The 24,889-nt window shown below is 36.1% G+C and overlaps 2 protein-coding genes and 1 long non-coding RNA gene across 11 annotated transcripts in view; 2 read left to right on the forward strand and 1 right to left on the reverse strand.

Moving 5' to 3' along the window:
• Nucleotides 1-8,910, forward strand: part of hmgcrb (3-hydroxy-3-methylglutaryl-CoA reductase b) — a 33,556-nt gene extending 24,646 nt beyond the window's left edge. For 2 of the 4 annotated variants that reach the window (XR_015519579.2, XM_087299646.1), the window contains 3 exons: nt 3,772-3,930; nt 4,128-4,282; nt 8,065-8,910. Coding sequence is in view for 2 of the 4 variants with exons in the window: in XM_087299646.1 (XP_087155772.1) it covers nt 3,772-3,930; nt 4,128-4,282; nt 8,065-8,116 (366 nt within the window). In the remaining 2 variants the exon portion in view is untranslated. 4 annotated transcript variants of the gene reach the window in all.
• LOC147838686 (uncharacterized) overlaps nt 1-24,889 on the forward strand; it is a 1,589,207-nt gene that overhangs the window by 943,306 nt on the left and 621,012 nt on the right. The window lies entirely within an intron of this gene.
• The window catches only part of cert1b (ceramide transporter 1b), a 355,936-nt gene that overhangs the window by 249,001 nt on the left and 82,046 nt on the right, over nt 1-24,889 (reverse strand). For 2 of the 6 annotated variants that reach the window (XM_087300502.1, XM_087300501.1), the window contains 7 exons: nt 23,990-24,085; nt 22,776-22,908; nt 18,253-18,323; nt 18,037-18,165; nt 16,274-16,403; nt 15,850-15,983; nt 12,361-14,466 (listed from right to left, as the gene is read on the reverse strand). In XM_087300502.1, coding sequence (XP_087156628.1) covers nt 15,856-15,983; nt 16,274-16,403; nt 18,037-18,165; nt 18,253-18,323; nt 22,776-22,908; nt 23,990-24,085 — 687 coding nt within the window. In that variant the 3' untranslated portion in view covers nt 12,361-14,466; nt 15,850-15,855. Of the gene's footprint in view, nt 1-12,360; nt 14,467-15,849; nt 15,984-16,273; nt 16,404-18,036; nt 18,166-18,252; nt 18,324-19,596; nt 19,953-22,188; nt 22,524-22,746; nt 22,909-23,421; nt 24,086-24,889 lie in introns of those variants that run through there. The other 4 variants (XR_015519789.1, XR_015519788.1, XM_087300503.1 and 1 more) reach the window with 3 other exon arrangements.

A 24,889-nucleotide genomic window follows, 5' to 3' on the forward strand; every position in this document is an offset into this window, starting at 1 on the left:
TTATTAAGTAGGTCTTGGTCTGAAGACTTGTTTCCAAAAGTTGAAGATCGCAAACCTTGGATATTCCAACAACTAATTCTAAACGATTTCATAGATGAACTTAAAGTACAAATATAGTAAAGTATATAAATAAGATATAGTAAAATTTGTGTGTGTGTATATACAGTATTATTCTTGCTTCACTAGTTTGGAGCAGATGATGTTGAGCAGGTGTTTGATCTGGCTGAGTTCAGCGGCTGCAGGGTCTGGTGTCTGCCGCACGGCTGCTGCGTAGCTCTGCTGCTGTGATGGAGCTGTTGGGGTCGAGTCCTGTCTATTGTATGTAGGAGGGTGAAGGTGTCTCTGTGTGTAGTTCTGTTGCTGCTGTGCTGGAACTGCTGGATTCTGCCTGTTGTGTGTAGGAGGGTGCAGGTGTCTCTGTGGATAAGGGCTGCTTTGCTTCTGTGAAGGTCTGTTGTGTCCTGATGAACCCAGAGCTGATCCTTTCAGCACTCTCGCAAAGGCCTGAACTCCTGTCTTGTTGAGGTGTACATAATCATACATGTGTTGAGGCCCGATGTCTTTATGGTAGGCCAGGTGAACATTAGGAATTAGCGCACAGGCTCTGGAGAGTTCCACATTGTTTCCATGGATCACGTGGAAAGGCACGTCACTGCGTGGCAGTAGTGTGGACAGGGTGATTTTAGCTTCAGGAAAGCGCTGTGAGGCTCTGATGGCTACTTCTCGCAGCAGAGGAGCCACGTTGCCTCTGGTTGCTCGCAGGTCATTTGTCCCTGTGTGGATGATGATGTGCTTGTAGGATTCATTCAGGTTTTTGTCAGATAATATCTGAAGAGCTTTGTTTGTGTTTGGGCACCATATTTTCTGTGCTTTGAGTTTTGGAAATAAGAGTTTTTCTTTTAGATATTTTCCATTTGAGTCGATGAGGATAAGAGCCTGTGCATGTGAGGTGGTGTTGATGGATTGTGGGTCTGTTGGAGGCTGGAGCTCATCGACTGTCTGTAAGGACTGGATCTCAGTAAGAGTCTCTTCACAGATGAGGGGTTCAGTCTGAGAGTCTCTGGACGATGATGAATGGAGAAGCTGGTTCTTCATATTATCAATGAGTTCATCTTTCTTTTGAAGTTCTGATTTTAAGGCTGAGAGTTCTTCCTGCATTTCTGTTTTAATCTCTGTTATTTGTCTTCTAAATGTTGTTTTTAGTTCTTTCAGCTCTTCTCTTGTTTCTTGGAGCTCTTTTGACAACTGCTCTTTGTTTTTCTGTAGGGATTCAGTCTCTTGTTTTAGCTGTTGCAAGTCATTGTTGTCTTTTAAGTGGGATAATATTAATTCTTTTAGTTCAACCATCTCTATTTCTAGGAGTGAGAATTTTTCTTTCATTCTTGACATTGGAGATTGAACTAGGGAAGTTGCAGCTGTTGTCTTCTTTTGGGTGTCTTGAGTAGGAGAAGTGTTTGATTTTATTTCTGTTCGGTCCTGTTTGAAATTTGTATCCAGCTGTGTCTGATTTTTAATTTGTGAAAAGTCCATTACAAATGTTTGAAGGGCGGGCTCTGAGCCCTGGATCATGACAGTGCCATTGTGGTATAGGTTTAGAGATAGGCTTCTTGAATCCTCATTCTCTTCAGCATCTTCAAATACTAGTATTTGTCTGCCTTTGCAGATCCCTCTTTTTGAGGTAAAGGCAAAATGTTGGCAAAAAGCAGTATGCCATAATGTGCTGTTTTCAGTATAAAAAAGCAGGTTGTTGAGTTTACTGTGCTCATAATCTGCAAACAGTGTTTCAGGTCTCTCCTTGATCTGCTTCTGTCTGTGGAGCTGTTTAGAGTGTTCAGAGCTCTTCTGAGGGTAGGTAAAGGGGCGGGGCCTGCATGCTGCAGGGGCCATTGCTGATTTTAAAATGTAAACAAGCAACTGAAAAAACTGTCACTTTGTTAACTTTTGATAGTTCTTCTATGAATTATATATAAATGTGGATCAAAATATCAAAAATGTCAATAAAAATAAAATATTGATGTAAATCAGTGCGTAATTTGTAAAAACAAGATCAAAATGAGCATCTTCACTGATACTGCCATGCAGGGAAAACGATAAAAATAAGACATATTCTTCTTCCTGAAGTAATCATTGTTGAATATTTCCAGAGTACCTTCATTAATTTATTTTCCTCCTCGTTATTTGAAGACTGATGTTTGATGTCCTCCTTTGGTTTTCTCTGAGGATGTATTCTGGGATTGACTTCTTGTAGGTCTTTGTTCTGGAAAGTTCTTCTCTGAAGCACCTATGTGGTCCTTTTGGTTTTTCAACTGTTGTTTTTCTTGGTTAAATCCAGTAAATCTTGTTGAAAGATGTTTTCTTATTTATAATTTGTCAGAATTAAGTGTCTAATGTAATCAAAATAATAATAATATTAAGTGAAAATGTCAAAAAATCAGGAGCTCATCTGCTGCTGTAAGTTGTAGCCAACTTAGTCATTTTTATAGTAGGCTAATATAACTACTATAGATACATACAGCATGTGTTTCCTTCATTATAAGGCTTTACATTTTTTGCGGCTCCAAACATATTTGTTTTTTGTTTTTTTTTTGGTCCAATATGGCTCTTTCAACATTTTTGGGTTGCCGACCCCTGTCTTAGACAGACAGTGGTGGAGAGAGTACTGAAAAAGCATACTCAAGTAAAAGTACTAGTACTTGCCTAAAAATGTAGTGCAAGTAGAGTAAAAGTATCTGTTGTAAATATTACTCAAAATATGAGTAAAAATTAGTCTTTTCAAAAGTACTGAATAAAGTTTACATGTAATTTGTTCATGTGTGTGTAAACGTAACATTCTGTAGTGCATTTAGTTTTTGCCCAGCAGACACACAACGTCATAAGACGTTAATATTAGGTTAGATTTAGGTTGTGATGTCAGGTGACCAAAATTCAACGTCTAGCCAGCGCCTAAAGACAGAGTTATTTTAATATGCAATAATGACATCAAATGACGTTGATATTTGGTTGGTTTTATGTTGTTAGAAAGTGAACAAAATCCAATGTCGAGCCAACATCTTTAACCAACATCATATTGATGTCAAATACTGACATTTATTCATCAGGTATGTCAACCAAAGTCCATTATCTGATAGATGTCAAAGTGGTAACGTCCACACAACGTCAAGCTGTGACATCATTAGATGTAGATATTTGGTTGGTTTTAGGTTGGACATTGACGTTGGTCTGACGTCGAGTTCTGATGTCAACCCGATTTTCATTTCCAAACAAAATGCAGGGTTGTTTAATGTAAAATAGTTTGCTATATTCATCTTTGGCCCACGGCTTAATGAAATTTGGTTTTTGGCCCTTTAAAAGTTCGAGCACCCCTGGATTGAGAGCATCGACTGAGTAATGAAGCTTATTAGAAGCCTATTAATGAAGTTATGAAGCAGAAAATACACATATAACCATACTGTAATGTTCATTTAGTTAGTCGACAAAGTATTGACTTTTTTAATATTTTGTTTTTCAATAAAATAGTTCAAAGAAAGCCAGAGCAGAACATTTGTGTCTCGGAGCACCAAATCATGCATCATACGTCATGTTTTTGAATGATCCGCTTCATTTTAAGATGAATCAGTTGTTGTGAATGAATCGTTTGCATGTATGATTCAGTCAGTCCCTCATTAAGGCTGTCACCTGCTGGTCGTGCTTATTGATCAGTCTAACCAGCTCAAAAACACACTATATTATCCTGATATGTGTGTGTGTGTGTGTGTGTGTGTGTGTGTGCAGGATCCTGCGCAGACGGTGGGTAGCAGTAACTGTATCACACTGATGGAGTGTGTGGGGACGAGTGGAGAGGATCTGTATGTGTCCTGCACTATGCCTTCATTAGAGCTGGGCACTATCGGGGGAGGAACCGGCCTGCCTGCTCAACACGCATGTTTACAGGTATACACACACACACACACACACACACACACGCTTTTTAACTCTCTCTCTCTCTATCTCTCATACACACACACACTCGCAAACTCTGCCTTGTGTCTCTCTCTATCTCACACACAAACACACACACACACACACTGAGTATGACTGAATGAGCAGAGCAGATGGAGCTGATGTTATGTGTGTGTGTGTGCGCGCAGATGTTGGGTGTTGACGGTGCCAGTGTTCAGTGTCCTGGTGAGAACTCTCGGACTCTGGCGCGGATCGTCTGCGCTTCAGTTCTAGCAGGAGAACTTTCACTGATGGCTGCCCTCGCTGCCGGACACCTTGTCCAGAGTCACATGACCCACAACAGGTACAACACACACACACACACACTGTGATGAACATTCATACGCAAGTGTTTGTGTGTATAAAGTAGGGCTGCACTACTCTGGCAAAAATGTGAATCACGATTTTTTTTTTTTGCTTAAAAACGATTTTCTCACGACTCGGTAAATGTAAAATGAAGATTAATATGATGATTAGCCTATTATTGTTAATTCTCAAACATGGTAAAACTATAATAATATTAGGCTTGTGTAAAGGTCTACTGTTGCTTAAAGTGCTAAATTTTGTATTATGGTGGAAATGAACAGACTTTTAATATGTCCTGTTTGTTAATTCACTGTAAAATGATGAGATCAGAATATAAATATTCATAATTATGAAGTTGATTTATTATGTTTGAGACATGTGCTTGTCATCTGTCATTGTTAGCATTATTAGACCATTATATTTCCATTATATATAGGCTAGGGTTGTGCCTACAACTCTGTGTTTGCTATGGATGAAAAACAAATCAAATGCTTGTCGTAATCATAACTGTAAAATGCGATATGATCATTTAATTCATGTGCACACAGGTTTCACTTTCACTTCCGAGTGCGGCTCATGGCTGCTGTCATTGTGAGAATAAACGCATATATTCAAATCAAACCTCCTGCACGACCCTCAAACCATCGCTCTGTGCAACAAACTGAACGTCATTTACAACTTCATTACCTGTTCTTCACAGCCTATGCAGGTTGTGTTCAATAAAGTAGGCATCATTTACATCGAGGCGCTTTCTCGGCAGTGAACAAACAGTGCGTCAGCTCATGTGATATTTCGCAACTGTCAATACATCATTGCATGAAGACAGAAATGACATTTTGGGTGAATTAAACCTTATAAATACAGTATGTGACACTTTTTTTATCATTATTTTTTAGGGGGTTTCACCTTTATTTGATAGGACAGTAGAGAATTGACAGGAAAGCATGGGAGCAGAGAGAGGGGAAGGATCAGCATAGGACCACAAGGCGGAATCGAACTTGGGTCGCCGCGAGCACCGCATTTGAAGGTGTCAATGTTGCTGTGAGGACTTCTGCAGCCACCTTTTCTTTTCTCTTGACCTTGAAAATATAATTGGCTGAATCATAGATAAGCTGAATTAGGATCATGTGTAGGGTCGAATCTAGATTGTGATCTTTTTTCGATTAATCGTGAAGCCCTAGTATAAAGTAGGGTTGGGCGATGTTGACCAATTTACCATCGTACGATGTCTAATGTGAAACATCGCAATGGACGATTGCATTGTTTTTGTAGGCGAGGGGTGGTTGTTAAATATCAATTAATTCATAACGAATTAATTAATTGAAGCCTACCGTTTTCACCACCTGACCCACATGTTCTTTGCTTTACCCATAACCAAACCATTAAAGTTACACACAAATGACACCTGTCAATCACTGTTTTCCGCGGGACTGGCGTGAACAAGCCTGTGTCAGGATAATGGCTTTTCCCACAGCTGATGGAGGAGACGAGAGTTTGTTTGGAGTTCACTGTAATTAGGCTGGCTTGTGTAGCAAGCCAGACTATTGTTATCCTATTTTTCTTCTGAGACTAAAAATTAAACTCTATCTCCTCCTAGAGCTTTCAAGCTATGACCACCAAACTCACACCAGACCTCCAAACTGGTCTTACTCGGGTTGCTATATCTTTTCCGACTGATCCGACTTTCGGTTTTCTGAAAAACGTCCTGGGACGGTCATAAAAATCCCATTGACTTAACATTGGATCAAAGTTTGTGACCTCATAACTCTGCATCAGACTGTCCTACAGACTTATAACTGGGCTCATTTAACTCAGACTACCTAACTGCCAATAACTGATGAGCTTTTAACTTTCTGGCCACACCCTAGCAACCACTTTTGGGACCTTAGAAACTGTCCCGTAGACTTCCACTGCAAAAGACTCTCATTGACTTTACATTGGGTCAAACTTTGTGAGCTCAAAACTCTACATGAAACTGTCACACAGACTTTTAACTGGGCTCATTTAACTCCTGACTACCTGACTACCAAACTACCAATAACTGATGAGCTTTGAACTTTCTAGCCACACCCCTAACAACCAAATACGGCACCCTAGCAACGGTCCCATAGACTGCCATTATAGAGGTTCAGAATGATATCGTCATGCTGCAGTGTGATAGAGACATGTGTTGCTTTTAACTGTTCATACTGGCAAGAAGCTTTGATACATCATCAGTCTAAACTGTCAATCAACTCCATAGCAACAAAACAGACTAACCTAGCAACGATTTAACAGCAGCTATATCTTAGTATCAGAACATCTTAGAGAAGCGGGGGTTGGCTTGTTTAACTCATGCTAGCACTCTATCTATCTATCTATCTATCTATCTATCTATCTATCTATCTATCTATCTATCTATCTATCTATCTATCTATCTATCTATCTATCTATCTATCTATCTATCTATCTATCTATCTATCTATCTATCTATCTATCTATCATCTTTTCATACTTTTTAAAACTGTTTAAACTAAATAAACTATTACCATCAGGCTTTCACAAGCCAGCCTCAAAGTTTGTCCTCAAACTTTAAGAATCTAGTTTGTATTGTGATTGATGATAACTTCCTTATTTTATTATTATTATTATTATGAGGTAATAATAACAAGTAAATAAGCTAGGGCTCGACCGTTTTGGTCGCATATGCGCCCGAAAATTTATCTTTGTGACCTTAAAAAATATGTGGAAGCATGTGGGCGAGTGCATACATTTTCACTGCAAAATCCTCACCGCGTGCGCGGATTTAGGAGACATTTATGCAGAATGCATCTTTGCACCTATAAACGCCAAACGCAGCGCTCCGGAACAGATAAACAGTTGTTATGTGAACTTGCTGTAGTAAAAAGCCTCCAATGCTTGCCCCGCCTTTGTGCTCTTCTTATTGGCCCACTGCTCTAACTGAACGTGAATGATTGGTTAACATCAGCTGTCAATCACTCAGTCAATGCCTTCCTGCCTACAAATGACAGGAGCTACAACCGCGAAAATGTGAAGCGCTAAAGATGAGAGAATGAAAATAACACTGACAGATTTACCTACAGTTACTAATAATGGCACATCTCATTAGTGATCATGTGCTGAATGTTAATCCACCATTTACACTTGACCAAGAGTGGATAAAAGACTTCCAGTGGCTTCAAGTCCGCTATGAAAATGACTAAAGCCATTCACTGTAAAGTCTGTAGGACGGGGTTTGCAGGTAATAGCGGTTTCCACTGAATCTACACCTTTTAAGCATGAGAGGTGCTGTATAGTCCTTTATTTAATGCTCACGATGTTGTCAGCCGTGCAAGCGGCAGCTATATGTGAAATTTAACACAGCTCATGAAAACACCGTTATTGCTATTAAGATGACATGCAAATAATAAGATATATATTAATATAAATGTGGGGCGGGCGATGGATCGTGATGCCAGCTCAGCATCGTGAAGTTTGTCAGCCATCGGCGATGGACGATGGCATCGTCTATCAGCCCAACCCTAGTTTAAAGCATCTGTTTTGTGAGAAGTGCTTCTCATATGATATGTGAACGACCCGTACAGCTTCATTGTAGACATGTCTTCAAGCTAGTGACATCAACTGAGTCTTTGTCGTACACAACGCACACCAAAAGTGTATCATTGGAACCATTAGGCAGTGGAGACACAAGCTTGACAAAGTTGACCTGTACCGACCTACTTAGTAGAAACCGGTCAGCCTTAGTTTACACTCTAACATTTGTTTCTCTCTCTCCTGCAGGTCAAAGGTCAATCTCAGAGAGCCCGAAGGGCAGCCGAAGGAAGCGTCATGATGCATCAGGGAATTCTGGGAAATGGTGTTTCTCCTGTTTGTTCTCAGGGCCTCTGCACACACTGCCTTCAGAAGGAGCTCTACAGTCAATCTCAGCAGGAATTGTGGGAAATACTAATGCTTTACCTTTGACTTGTGCCTGATTTTCACAAGGCAGCGACGACACGAGTGAACTAATCTTCGCTCGTCTGACTGAATCTGAGAGTTTAGTTTTGCACTAAAAGCCAAAATCTGCTACAAGCCGATAAAGACTAAACCCGGCCATGTTTTTTAAGCGCTCGAGGAATATGAGATGGTGTTTCAGCACACAGGCAGATGTTTTCAGACTTCTCTGATGAGCGTTTGATGGGTGATTTCTGCGGTTTGCTGCTGTTGAGAGCGTCACACTAATTATGAATGTATATTTAAGTGTCTCGTGTTCAATTAATCACGCCAAAACTCACTGTGACAAACTCCACTGACGGACCTTACCAAACGAGGTGCTCTGTACATGAATAATGCTGATTTCTCAGTGTGAATGTTGATGTTTTGCGAGTCCGAGTGTGTTGTTTTTGTGAATTCATGACTGTAAAGTGCTTCAGCTTTTCTCGACAAAAGCAAGTCCTCTCACTTTCAGGATATAGAGAGTGCTGATATGGCCATATCTGTGTCTTCTAATGTTGCTTTCTCGTGTTTTCTCCGCTAAACTATTGATCAGATCTGCATATTTTTTAAGTGTCTCAGTATTTTTGTTAAACGATGATGATCATAATGCTTCAAACTGGAGAAAAATAAACATTAACAGTGTTATTCGCATTTGAGTGCTTTAGGGTTTTTTTGCAGGCTATAATTGAAACAAAATACAGTTCTACACTCACCGGCCACTTTATTAGGTACACCTGTCCAACTGCTCGTTAACGCAAATTTCTGATCAGCCAATCACATGGCAGGAACTCGATGCATTTAGGCATGCAGACATGGTCAAGATGATCTGCTGCAGTTCAAAGCGAGCATCAGAATGGGGAAGAAAGGCGATTTAAGTGACTTTGAACATGGCATGGTTGTTGGTACCAGACGGGCTGCTCTGAATATTTCAGAAACTGCTGAACTGAAAAGATGGAAATGTATTTTACCACAGTATTTTCAATTGAGTTTCTTAACTCGCCTGCTTGTTTAAACGATCTTTCATCTCGTTTTACACTTGAACAACTAAATGAATGCTTAAGTCAATTTAACGGATTTTATTTTCACTAAATTACATTAATCAGTGCTGTAAAAGGAATCGTATGGAGTTAATACGGTCAGTACTTGGTCCAATTCTCTTTAGTATTTATATGTTGCCTTTTGGTCAAATCCAGCAAAAATTTGGGATTGGATATCATTGTTATGCTGATGACACACAGATCTATATTAACTAGGGATGCAACAATACAGTTAGCCCACGGTTCATTACATACCTTGGTTTTTTAACACAGTTTTCGGTTTGGTTCTCATGGCTTGACACGTGTGTTTTTTATTTTATTCTATAGGCAATAGGAACAGTAAGAGGTTAAGGAGAAAAAAAAATTAAATTGATTTATTGCAATACTCATTTTGTTTTACTTAAAAGCAAAGAAAAGTACAGTAGTTCCTAGTGTATTGTATAAAAACAAATGAACACTGAAATCTCACAGCTGCTGGTAGCCCATGTACAAACTGGGGAACAAATAAAATCCTACACTTTGAAAATAAACACATGTAAAGTTAATAAAGATAAATCGGCCATTTCAAATAAACATATTTGTACTTAAGTAAACATAAATAAACCATCTTCATTATCTCAGTGCTGGATAAATGTGAGACTGTAGTCTGTAACACAGATCGAGTGCTTTTATAAGATGACAAAAGCCCACATCTCCAAACACCGAAAACAGCTGCAAATCTTCAGCAATAAACAGCCGCACTGCCTTTATTATTTTATGTGTCTCTCGGGACCAGTTGGGTATGTTTGCTTGAAAGATTCAGCGAGGGATTGTTGCTATTTGGAGAACTTCATTAGCATACCTTATCCTCTAGCGTAGCGGTTGGATCCCGGTTAGATCCAGAAACAAGCGCTGCTTCATTTTTCAAATAACAAACTTTCTTTGCGAACTCAACATCACATTGTTTAATTTGGCTTTGGAAAAAGATGTAAAACGATAATAATAATCGCTTTTATTTGCTTCTGGAGCGACTCTGATTGAACAGGTGCTAAGTTAGTAGTCATTAACGCAAGGGTTAGCTTGCCAGATCTAAAACAAAATAACGCCAGAAATCAGTCAAAGGTAGCTGTAAACAAACCCGTAACCTGAATCCAAAGGAGAAAACTCCCTCCCATCCATAAATTACCCTGATAGCTCGATAACGTTACATGACTGCATTGTACAATGCCTAAACTTACCTTAGCCACGCAGCATTAGCTGTTAGATCCCGGTTAGATCCACAAACAACGGGCTGCTTCAATTATCAAATAACAAGCTTTCTTTGCAAACTCAACATCACGGGCTTTATTTGATGAAAAAAAATGTAATAGATGAAAAACAATAACATTAACCGCTTTTATTTGCTTCTGAAGGGACTCTTGTGTTGCAGGTGCTAGTCATTAGGCGCGCGCGCTAACATGAGGGTTGCCATTACCAGCTATTTAAAACAAACTAATGCCAGAAATAAATCAAAAGTAGCTGATAACAAACCAGTAACCCGAATCCAAATGAGAAAACATGTCACCCATTGTCACATGTCAAGCGTTACACAATGCATTGTATAAGTCATCTGTTGCCTAAACTGTAATCTGTATTTAGTATTAATCAATATTTTCAAAACCTAAATGTATTAATAACTCAAAGACAGTTTCTCTTTTATACAGAAGTCATCTACCACCAGTTTTAATATTGACTGAATGTGCAATATTATAATACTAGCCATTTTTAGTGTATACCATTAAACCTGCAGCAACGTTTAAAGGGGGTGACTTGGCAACCCCGGTTATCAACTAACAGTAAAACAATATTTGAATATCATTTTTTTCTTATTCGAGAGGTGTTCATATGCAAATATATTTGCTCGAGTTACATCAGATCTCACATATAAATGACACTTTGTGGAAATTTTAATTATGCAGCTATTTATAATAAACAAAACAAGTGTTTAGTTGTGCTTTATTGCAACTCAAAGTCAGTTCCTGGAGGGCCGCAGCTCTGCACAGCTTTGCTCCAACCCTATTCTAACACAGCTGATCCAAATAATCAAGTAGTCTTGAACACCTTGATTAGTTGGATCAGGTGTGTCTGATTAGGGCGGGAGCAAAGCTGTGCATGGCTCAGTGGTTAGCACTGCCACCTCACAGCAAGAACGTCCCTGGAACGAGTCCCAGCTGGATCAGTAGGCATTTCTGTGTGGAGTTTGGATGTTCTCCCTGTGTTGACGTAGGTTTGCTCCGGACTCCCCCACAGTCCAAACACATGCAATAATGGGAATCGATGAATGAATTGGCTGTAGTGTATGTGTGTGAATGAGTGTATGGGTGTTTTCCAGTACTGGGTTACAGCTAGAAGGGCATCCGCTGTGTGAAACAAATGCTGGATAAGTTGACAGTTCATTACACTGTGGGACTGAGCTGAAGGAAAATGAATGAAAACAAATATATTAAAATATAATTAATATAATTATTATTAATAATAATATAACAATGATTATAAAATGTATATGATACTTATTGATTTAATTGCAGCTAGAGCATGCAAAGATTAATATATTTAAATAAATATATTATATTTGTAAATTATAGAAATATCATTTATATATAAATAAATGTATTTGAAAATATTTGCTTAGGCAGCATTTTTGACGGTCATCTCAAAGGCAAAATTAATATTTAAAATTAATATACAATAAAACCTAAAATATTGTAAATGAAATATAAAACAAAACGTTTACAAAATAATCTTAAGAATAATCAAACATGTCAAATAAATAAAAAGCTATAACAGCATCTTAATAACACACAAAGATAAAGGCAAAATTAATATTTAAAATTAATATACAAATAAAAACCCCTAAAATATTTAAAACTTAAAGTGAAAAAATAAAACATTTCTAAAATAATCTGAATTATAATAAAAGTATTAATAAAAGCATCTCAATAATACAAAATAATAATTAGAAAATTTAAAAATGAGAGAAAAAACACAAAACTTCAAGCAAACAAACATTAATTAGACAAATATAATGAGCACAAGAGTCAGAAAGTGCAGAAAGATGTCAATCATTTTATTCCTCTCTAAACAGGGCAGCGTTTGGGCCCTCTATTCACAGTACATGTTCATCCTGACACCTCGAGTGACACGTATGTACACGAAAACATTTGAACCCAATGACATTACATTCAGTGCCAATGCAACTAAGAACACACTAGACTGTATTAGAGCGACGCGCGTCACAAGCACAACTCTCTCCTGATTGGCTAATTCCACACAGATCTCTCCTGATTGGCTAATTTTGCAAAACTCTTTCCTGATTAGCCCTTACAACCCAACTATCTTCTGATTTGCCATTTTAATACGACTCTCTCCTGATTGGCTAATTCCACTCAACTCTCTCCTGATTGGCCGATTCCACCAAAAACTGTCCAATCAGTAAACAGCTGTTTTATTTTAGAGTAACACATTCAGTTTTGTTTACGGTTTCGCTCTGGTGGTTTCGTACATTCGGGTTCAGCGAGTGCGATTGGAATGTTTAAGTTGTACGAGTTTACCGTTTTGAAAAATCGCATCTAGTTGAAATGTTACCGTAAATACTCGGATGTTGTGATCGTGCATCTGCTCTACGTTTGGCTATTCGTCGTCCTCTACTTTGTATTTAACAGTCTTTTGTGGGTAGGTTTGACTAATGAAAATGTTTAGCAAAAAAAAAAATAACGTCGCAATTAAATTTATTGTCTTAGTATTTTCGTCTTGTTTTCTGATAAATAACGATACGTTTTAAATCAAGATTTTGAAAAATGCATGAAAATTAAGGGAGTTTATGCTTAAAATACCGAGTTAAAAAATACACTAGCTTTATACTTTCTAATTAATTTTATTTATTTAATATAATAAAAATGTGTTTACATAATTCGAAGAATATGCAATTTGTTGTGGTTTAAGCATAAAATCACGTAACATTAACATATTTTCAAAAAACGAGACTTAAAATGTTAAGCATTTAAATTGTTTTTTTTTTTTCAGAAAAAAAAAAAATTCCGAAATTTATTTACCGAATCTTTTCCCGGATCTCAAAAAAACAAGATGAAAATTGTTTGTGCCTTGTTCGATTGTTTCAAATAGTTTGTGATTTAGATTTTTACGTTGTACGAATAAATTTACGTTGTACAAATTTAAACCAAGAAAAGAAGCGAATAAATAAACGAACAAACAAACTCAACTAACTACGTAAATCTACATCTATGCCCCCGAATTCGAACGGCATCCTCCTATTGGACAGAAAAAATTTGATTGGCATCAGGGCTCCTCCAATAAGATGCCACTATTCTGATGACACAATCTGATTGCAAAATCACATTTAAATAATACGAGGTAAGAAATCGTCGTGAAATGTTTTCTTTTCGTATAAAGTCGTTCTGATATAATGGATGTGGGCGATCAGCAAGATCAATAATGAGGCACTTTTCTAGAAGTGTTTGGAGTCGCGCACACATACACACACTCACGCACGCACACACACTTGCTAAGGCATATGGAGTTGAATTAGTCAGATTAAAGCGTCGACTGACCATCTAAAGCGATAATGAACTTATATACACAAATAATCTGACGTATTAAATTGTGTTTTTTGCCTGTTATGATCAATCTGGGTTTGTGCTACGGTGTTTCAGACACGGATTAACAAAAGAAAACAATCGTTCGTTTCATCTCTTCTTCAGCGGCTCATTCTGCGCTTCATAAAAGAGACGGCGAAACATCGACATTTACAAACACGCCGGAACAATCTGAACGTTGGCGAATATACGCAGACAATGAAAGCAAAGCTGAAATGCTTGTTCAAAAAGAAAAAAAACAACTAATAATCAGGACTAAAACAGAGCCGGTCTCAAAATCTCTCCCGTTATATATATATATATATTTATATATAAACCTGCCATCTGACGTACTTACATACATACATTGACTTATATTTGTATGAATCTAGATATCTGTGGTGCGTCCTCTGCTGTGTGAAGTAGTGTGGCGCTACATGAACTTTTGCAGCAGATTCAGAACAGTCTGGAAAAAAGAGGCGCAGTGTGTTTTTCTGTTCACTAGAGGGCGCTGGAGTGCAGAGCTGGAGATCAGACACACGGACAGCTCAACCGGGAAACTGCGAACAACACAAAAATACAATTACATTTCACAATAATCAATTCCGTTAGCATTTTCTGGGAGGTCACATGTTGAAAAATGAACAATAAATGTTGCAACAAAGCCAATTAATAAAAAAAATAAAATAAAATACAGCACACATAGATTCACTGGCCACTTTATTAGGTACACCGGGTATACCGGGTTGGACCCCCCATTAAACCACCACCACCAGCCTGAACCGTTGATACAAGGCAGGATGGATCCATGCTTTCATGTTGTTGATGCCAAATTCTGACTCGACCATCTGAATGTGTCAGCAGAAATGGAGACTCATCAGAGCAGGCAACGTTTCTCCAATCTTCTATTGTCCAGTTTTGGTGAGTCTGTGTGAATTGTAGCCTCAGTTTCCTGTTCTTAGCTGACAGGAGCAGCACCCGGTGTGCTCTTCTGCTGCTGTAGCCCATCCGCCTCAAGGTTGGACGTGTTGTGTGTTCAGAGATGCTCTTCAGCAGAGCTCGGTTGTAGAGAGTGCTTTTTGAGTAACTGTTACCTATTTTGTCATTCTCTGTAAACCCTACAGATGGTTGTGCGTGAACATCCCAGTAGATCAGCAGTTTCTGAAATACTCAGACCAGCCCAGACCAACAACCATGCCACATTCAAAGTCACTTAAATCCCCTTTCTTCCCCATTCTGATGCTCGCTTTGACCTGCAGCAGATCGTCTTGACCATGTCTACATGCCTAAATGCATTGAGTTGCTGCCATGTGACTGGCTGATTAGAAATTTGTTTGACAAGCAGTTGGACAGGTGTACCTAATAAAGTGGCCGGTGAGTTTAAAGACATAATTTATGAATATATTATTTACGTATAAATAAATATATTAAAAATATTAGGAAAGACAAAATAAATATTTAAATAATAATAATAATAATAACAATAATAATAATAATAAACTAAAATGACAAACTTAATGTGGAAAAAAAATCTAGTTACATTTCACAATAATGCAATCATAAAAAAACAAATTAAAGTAAAATTGATTACAATACCCACATATTACCTAGTACATGTTACAATCTGATATAATAATTACAGCAATAAAGATAAAAGATAATTTAATGCATATAATAACAGCTGTTAATATAACTAATTACAATACAATAATAATAAACTGCATTTGAATAAAAATATGAATAAAAATATAAAGCTGTGGGAACCAGAGAGTATAAGTGCAATAATGCACTCCAGTACATTGAATTATTATATAAATAATGCAGATTTGACGTTGTAAGGGTGTGCATACATTTCTAATAATTCAACAAGACATCATTAATTATTTTTTACCCAATACATTTTCCACTTCTGCAGTCAGGTGTAATTAATACATGTGGTGTACCTGTGCTCAGAAGAGGATGGGTTTGCCGGCAGTTTTCTCCTGGACGTAGGAAGTGAAGCGCTTGAGAAATTTGGGATATTCTCGCTTAGCGACGGCCCTCAGGACAGATGCAGGAGCCCAGCCACCCGGATTCACTGCGTTCACAAAACATTCATTCAACGTTATTATAACTTGTATACAGTTGAGGGCAAAATTAAAAAAATAAATAAATAAAAAAATAATAAAAAATTGGTGGAAGACATATGAAAAAATTTTAATTTAACAGGAGGGCTAATAACTCTAAGGACACCCTATTGAATTCCAGTTTTACTATCATCAGGACAAAATGATCCTGGCCTTTTCACATAACTGTATATATTAATATTTCTCCATTATTAAAATCACTCGCTTGGTGTTTTAAGACTATTTGAGCAGCGAGTCTCACCGTTGGCCACGTATGTGATTTTGCATGTGATGTTGTCTCTGCTGATCTCTTTGTCTCCCTCTGGTGGACTGACCAGCGTCTGGCAGATCATCGCTATGTTGATTTTAGCTCGAACGCATCTGTTGTTTGGCTATGGAAAGACAGAAGCATTAAAACATACCATCAGCCATAAATCTAAATATTACAGAATTGTCATTTTCTAGCCTACATGCTAACTACACCCTCTTCTTAATAATTACATATACTATAATGTAAATTGGTGAATTTGCAAAAGCATTTTTAAAAAAATATGAATATTCACCATATCATATCTAAATCAAAATTCATCATATTTAGATACTACATACACACATCAGATTAAAATTCTATATATTATCAATACATAATCGTGCTCTATTTTAATGCATGGCAAAAATGACTAGTAACTAAACAATTAATAGTATAAAATAAAGATAAAATATATTTATTACATATTCATACACACACAAATACTTATACAGTTGAAACCAGAATTTTACGTACACTATAAAAAAAGGAACATAACCATTTTTAAAAATGTGTGATGGTAAATCATGCTAAACGTTTACTATTTTAGGTCCGTTAGGATTATCTAAATCATTTACATTTGCTAAATGCCCCGAATAATGAGAGAACTTTATTTTGAGAATTTTTTTATTAATTTCTAGACAGTCAAATATTCACACACATTTCCTTGGTATTATTTTAGCTTTGCTTTTAATCTGTATAACTTTAGTCAAATGTTTTGGGACTCCTTCCATAAGCTTCTCACAATAGTTGAAAAAGCTTTTTAACTCTGCCCACACATTTTCTATAGGATTGAGATCAGGGCTTTGTGATGGCCACTCCAAAACATTCACTCTGTTGTCCTTAAAGCACAGTTTAACTAATTTGGCAGTATGCTTAGGGTCATGGTCTGTTTGGAAGACCCATTTGTGGCCAAGTTGTAATTTCCTGGCTGATGTCTTGAGATGTTGCTTCAGTATTTCTCCATAATGTTCTTTCTTCATGAGGCCATCTATGCTGTGAAGTGAACCAGTCCCTCCTGCAGCAAAACAGCCCCACAACATGATGCTGTCGCCCCCATACTTCACAGTTGGGATGGTGTTTCTAGGCTTGTAGGCTTTCCCCTTTGTCCTCCAAATGTAACACTGGTCATTTTGGCCAAACAGTTCAATCTTAGTTCATCAGAGCACAGGACATGTCTCCAAATTTAGCAAATTGTAATCTGGCTTTTGTTGTTGATTCTGGCTTGTTGATTGTCCCATGTTGTCACACAAGGAAGCAGTGTGTTTGAGCTTTTCCTTCAATACTATTCTACAGTTGTGCCTTTAATTAACTCAAATGTTGTCAATTAGCCAATCAGAAACTTCCAAAACCTTGACATCATCATCTGAGCTCTTTCAGAGGCAGAATAATCTTATTGTGTGTATTGACTTTCAAGAAAAGTTATAAAAATTTCTCAAACAAAATCTCTCTCATTATTCTGCTATTAAGCAGAACAGAAACACATTTGATCATCCTAACTTACCTAAAAGAGGAAAAGTTTAGTCACATTAACATCTGACCTTTTTTAAATGGTTATGTGCCTTTTATACAGTGTATGTAAACTTCTGTTATCTTTACACTCAATATAATTTTCTGACATGTTTTTGCACAAAAAAATGTTCAATAAAAATATATTTGAAAAAAAAAAAAAAAACAGACGGCACAAATGCAGCGGTCACCATGGAGACCAGACTCACCTGGGCGTTGTCGTGTTCGACGGAGAAGTTGCAGACGAGCCACGTGTCTGGGTCGTTCTCATTATTGGCCATAATCTTGCGGATGGCAGACAGATATAAGACATCTCTCTGGGACGCCGGCCACACTCTCTGAACACACACACAACAGTCCGTCAGGGAAATGATCATGAGGAGATGCATTACACACAGCAGTGTAAACTTATTCGCTCTCCTCACCTTATGAGTCTGGTAGATGATGATGGCGTTATCGGACAACGTCTCCACAATGTTGAAGTTTTCTACAGTAGCTGCAGACACAGATGAAGATTACGTTCAGATACGGCCAAGCCTTTACACAGCTCTTTAACCTTTCTGATTTGGACTGGAATGTAATGATGTGCGCCTTTTGTGAAGCTGCTTTGGGACCATTATTATTATGAAAAGCGCTATACAAGTAAACTTAAACTGAGTATTAGACCGGCGACACAGTAGCTCAATGGTTAGCACTGTGGCCCCACAGCAAGAAGGCAGCTGGTTTGGGTCAGCTGGCAGTTGGTGTTGGGGGGACAAGCGTGCTTCGGCCCGGTTCAAGGCAACTGTACATAGTGTGAGTACGCCCTAAATACCTATTATTTTACTAAAGTAGTTAAAATAGTAACAATTAAAATAATAATTTAATAAACCTTGAAAAATTGGAGTATTTGTTTTCTAGAGGGACAATAATAATTTAAAGAAACTCTTTTCGTAACATTTATGTTTAGATGTAAAAATAAACGTTTAGATACTGATGTAAGATGTAGATTTTGTTCAGAACGGATATATTTTTTAATATCTTCAAAACAATATGGGCAGAGTTTGAATACCTGTAAATTTGTATTTATATTTTGCATATAAACACATTTGTTGGACAATAAACTACATGTGAATGTGTTTGTGTATTACAAAATCTAATAAATAAAGCCATTTGTGTACTGAATAAAACATGTCAAGTAAAATCCTAATGCTGTGTTCACACCAGACGTGTCATGCGCAAATAAATTGTGTGATTCATGCGTAAACAGATGCGTGAACATTTTGAGTTTACTCGCCAAATTAGCTTCACAATAAATGTGAATTTGCGTCATGGCCAGGGCTTCTGTCTGCGCGGCGACTCTAGTTTTGTTGCTAAATGGCTAACATGTATTTTATTAAGATATTAGCTGTGTTTGTGTGCTTTAGGAAGGCTGAAAAACAGTGTAGATTCATTCGGCGCCATGTCTGAGTCCTTTAGATCTTTTTAGAGGTGCACCCAGCTCTGTGAGTTCAACAACTCCTAACATATTTTTTAATATCTTTAAAACAATATGGGAAACATTTGAATTCCTGTAAATTTGCATTTATATTTTGCATTTGAGCACATTTGTTGTGTTTCTTGGACAATAAACTACATGTAAATGTGTTTGTGTATTACAAAATCTAATAATAAAAAAAGATGTTTGTGCATGTAAAATATGCCAAGTAAAACCAAAAAAACATGCCACGAGATTGACAACTGATTGTTTTTGTTTTTTACTTTATTTATTCAATTTTATTTTTAAATATGCTCATATCGTTTGAAAGATAGAACAAATAATCTGTCTGTTTCAGACAAAAATGAGATCTTTAATCAGTATCTAAACACTTTTGTTTTTATATCTAAAAATATATATGTTACACAGAAAGTAAAAGAAAAACATGTAAACATGTTGCTTTATTTATTAATATTTATTAATTAATATTTTTGATTTAGATCATTTTAAAATAAAATTTACCATTTACATTTTTCTCATCATATAAATTAATAAAGTGTTTATGTAGGCATGTTGTTTTTATTTCTTTTTAAAAATATATTATTTGTGGCATCTCATTTATTCATTCTCCTTCGGCTTAGTCTCTATTTCAGCGGAATGAACCACCAACTATTTCAGCATATGTGTTACATAGCAGATGCCCTTTCTGCCACAACCCAGTACTGGGAAACACCCATATACTGTCATATTTAAACACACACACACACACACACACACACACACACACACACACACACACACACACACACACACACACACACACACACACACACACACACACACACACAAACACAAACACACACACACACACACACACTATGGCCAATTTAGTTTATTCAGTTCACCTATAGCGCATGTGTTTGGACTGTGGGGGAAACCGGAGCACCCGAAGTAAACCCTCGCCAACACGGGGAGAACATGCAAACTCCACACAGAAATGCCAACTAACCCAGCCGGGACTCGAACCAGCGACCTTCTTGCTGTGAAGCAGCAGTGGGCCACTGAGCCAGCATGTGTTGTGGTATCTGTCTAGCATTAAAAATAAACCAACTAAAGGCTGAAACACGGCAGTAAAGATGGAAGAGATGTAATTCTACCCATGATACATCACTATTAATCAGGACAGTGACCATCAGCAGGTACGGCTAAATTTCCGGGCAGACATTATCCTGAAAGTCTTCTGGTAAGTCATCATATTAAAGCATGTAAAAGTGTTGTAAGAGTGTATGATGCTTACACAGACCAAACTGAGCTTACTCATCAGATGATGGTCTCCATTATTAATGATATTATTCAGAGCAGAGCCTTACAGGATTATAAATAGACTCACATTTTCATGCCACACAAAAGGTCAATGCTATGCTTAAAGATGTACAGTTGAGGACAGAATTTATCATCCTTTTGTTGAGATTGATTTCTTTTATATTTTCAACACATTTCTAATCATAATAGTTTTATTAACTCATTTCTAATAACTGATTTATTTTATCTTTGCCATGATGACAGTAAATAATATTAGACTAGATATTCTTCAAGACACTTCTATACAGCTTAAAGTGATATTTAAAGGCTTCACTAGGTTAATTAGGGTAAAGTTAGGGTAATCAGGCAAGTCATTGTATAACAGTGGTTTGTTCTGGAGAAAATCCAAAACAAATATAGCTTAAGGGGGCTAATAATATTGACCTTAAAATGCATTTAAAAAATTGAAAACTGCTTTTATTCTAGCTGAAATAAAACAAATAAGACTTTCTATAGATGAAAAATGTTAGAGGAAATACTGTGCAAAATTCCTGAATCTGTTCAACATCATTTGGGAAATATTTGAAGAAGACAATAAAAATTCACAGGATTCACAGATAAATTTTGACTTTATAATTTAATATCATACTTCAATATCATGGGTATTTCATAGTATTTTAAGCCTTCTACAAACAATTCATTTAAAAAGTCAGATCCATTTAAAAATGAAGCAAGTGGCAAGTATTTATTAATGATTCAATGACTACATTCACATGGACATCAGTAATCGAAGTATTAGCTTTAATCTAATTAAGACAATATTAAGATTAAGGTGTTTACATGAGTTGCTTTTTAAATGTCTTACTTCTTATGACCCTCCCTGTTTTACGTTATACACGTGACATCACCTGGACGGAGGAGCTGGGACGGACACGCCCCGGCCCGAACCAATCACGTGGGTCGAGCGCGCTGTTGTTAATATTAGGAGAAAAATAAATATATTTATGGTTTTTTGGAGTCAAACACTTGTGAACAAAATTTAAGACCTCGATTAACAACCGCGATTAAGGCTTTTTAAGGGACTTAATTTTCTCATAATTGACTTATTAACTTTTAATACTTTGTAAGACCCCACAGACACCCTGCTTTCCCCAGTATGAAGAAAGTTTTTAGGATTGTTGTCTTCAGAAAAGGGTCAGTGCTTCCATATCACACACGTCTTTTACAATATCATGCCATTCACCAACAGATGGAGGATCTTCCACTTCTTTCTTATATATATATATATATATATATATATATATATATATATATATATATATATATATATATATATTTTTTATTTTTTTTTTATTTTTATTTATATTATATATATAAATATATATATATATATATTTTTATATTATATATATAAATTTATATATATATATATATATATCAATATAAATTTATATATATATAAATTTATATATAAATTTATATATATATATATATATATATATATATATATATATATATATTTATAATATAATATAATATTTTATATATATATATATATATATATATATATATATATATATATATATATATATATATATATATATATTTTTTTTTTTTTTTTTTTTTTTGTATTTTTGAAGAATAAATTGCCAGGTACATAGTTTTAAAGTTACATTCCAGATTCAATCCCATTATTGCATTTATCTTTTTATTCAGATCTTGCCAATAGGTGATCTTTAAGCTTTGATAGCCGCCTTCATACATACACAGATTATTCCAGAATATTAATGGTAAATTACTGAAAAGAAAAAAAAAATGCTTGAACAAGTTGTTTTTGAAAATTTCGGAAATATTGTTCTGGCAATCTTCCCCAATGAGAAGTAGAAAAATTACCAGTAAATTACCTGACTTGACAAAAAAGTGGGTTTCCTCCGGGTGCTCCGGTTTCCCTACAGTCCAAACACATGCGCTATAGAGGAATTGGATGAGCTGTGTGTGTGTGTGTGTGTGTGTGTGTGTGTATGGGTGTTTCAGAGTACTGGGTTGCAGCTGGAAAAGCATCCGCTGCGTAAAACATATGCTGGAATAGTTGGCGGTTCATTCCGCTGTGGCAACCCTTCATATATAAGGGACTAAACAGAAGGAAAATGAATGAATGAACATGTTTTGTGCGTGTGTATTAATACTCACTCTCCCAATCATTACGGACGTCTGTGTCCCAAAAGTATTGGCAGACTTCATGTCCCGTGACGCCTTTTACGCAGTGTGTGGCCTTCAGTGGATCCAGCACGATCCCGTTCTCCTCCACTTCTCTCCGGTAAACCTGACACAAACACACAACTGTGAGTGAGCTGGTGTGTGACAGCTAAAACACACACTATCGATTGGGTTTTAAAAAGTCATGATATATATATATATATATATATATATAAATATATATATAAATATATATATAAATATATATATATATATATATATATATATATATATATATATATATATATATATATATATATATATATATAAATATATATATATATATATATATAAATATATATATATATATATATATAAATATATATATATATATATATATATATATATATATATATATATATATATATATATATATATATATATATATATATATATATATATATATATATATATATATAAAATAAGCTGACATGTTAAAACTAATTTTAGATTTGTATTTTGTCTGTGTGTTTTTTTAAGTTACATTTTTAAGTGTCATTTTAAAAATGTCATTGCCAATAAGCTGTAGTTTCTTCCTAGAATTTAATCAAAGTGTTTATAAGCATGTTTGACTGCTGACCTGGTCTTATTGCAAACACTTATGGAGACAAGTAAGATTTGCAGGCTCATAATCAACATTCATGTATGCATACAGGCATAATATTCCATTTCTGGCCAATGCTGATGTTTATTTTCCTATAATATCATGTATACTCTAGTTTTAGATCCATATAAGCCTCGGAAATTAGTGATTGACAGAGAACGATGTAAGAAAATAATAGACGATGACAACTTGGGTGTGCATTATTTTCTAAAAATTCACCGGTCTGGAGTGCATTATTCTGCTTATACTCTAAATCCACTGTTCAGATGTTGTATTTCAGACATTTGTCAGCTTTTTGTCCTCAAATTGCTCCTAATTGCTTACTAATGTCTTTCACATCTCCTCCAAAGCCTTCAGTTGTGTTTTGATGTGATTTTTTAATGCTGTAGCTGTAAAATAGCTCAGCATAGTGATATGGAGCTGCAATGTGCTCAAAACCTGCCGGAACTACTTTATCTGAAAATAACGACACACCTCAGAATGGTCATCAGCCAATCAGAATCAAGCACTCAAGTATAAGATAAGCCAATGTTATGATGTTCACCTTCATCTCTCCTTCTTCCACCACGAGTTGCCAGTTTGCGTCTCCTCCGACGTCCTGCAGCGAGTAGGTCATGTGATTCTGGACCATCTCCTCCACCTGCCCCAAACACAGGGTGATTTATTGATTTGACGGCTGTAAATGTTATTACGGGTATTAAATTACCAGGTCGTGTCACATTTGCAGCCTAAAAATAAAGCCTAAACAGCCATTTAAAGGCTAATTAGATTATTCGTTCCTCACCGAATTGAATTGCATGGTGTAGTAATAATAATAAAAACAAGATCATATTGCTCAAACAAGATATTTGGAAATGCAATCTTTTTATATATGCAAGCAGTCAAAACTAAAGCTATTTAAAAGCATGTGTTTAGTCATTTATTTACAATAACTAAGTACATGCACTGATAAATCTTTATTAATATGACCAGAAACACTGATTTAAAGGAATTATAAAAAAATATTGAACATGCAATTTCATGCACAGCATCTTACAAAGAGATTATTGAGAGAGATACAGTGAGACAACTGGTATTTTATGTATTTTAATGCAATTATCTCAAAAAATGACTAAACAGCCAATTTATATATATAGCATGATTTGTGTTGTGTGTGTGAATGTAAACAGACTACATAAATGTGTATCAGTATAATAAGCTGTCATGCAGCAGCTATTGGACATGACAATTACGCTTTACTAACACAACAACGCAAGCAGAAATGATCCAAATTGGAGATATTCTGATAAAGACGAGATTGAAAAATTATCATGATAAAAAAGTATATAAAATATACATATGACAAAGCGATGTGAGGAATGAAATGTATTTTGTGCCGAGCATCTGTGTGTTGCATGCATAGGCTGTTTATCCAGGTTTAACCAATCAGATGAGGCCTTGCTAT

The sequence above is a fragment of the Danio rerio genome, chromosome 21 (assembly GCF_052040795.2).
Source record: "Danio rerio strain M-AB ecotype USA chromosome 21, GRCz13ab, whole genome shotgun sequence".
NCBI classification, from domain to species: Eukaryota; Metazoa; Chordata; class Actinopteri; order Cypriniformes; family Danionidae; genus Danio; species Danio rerio.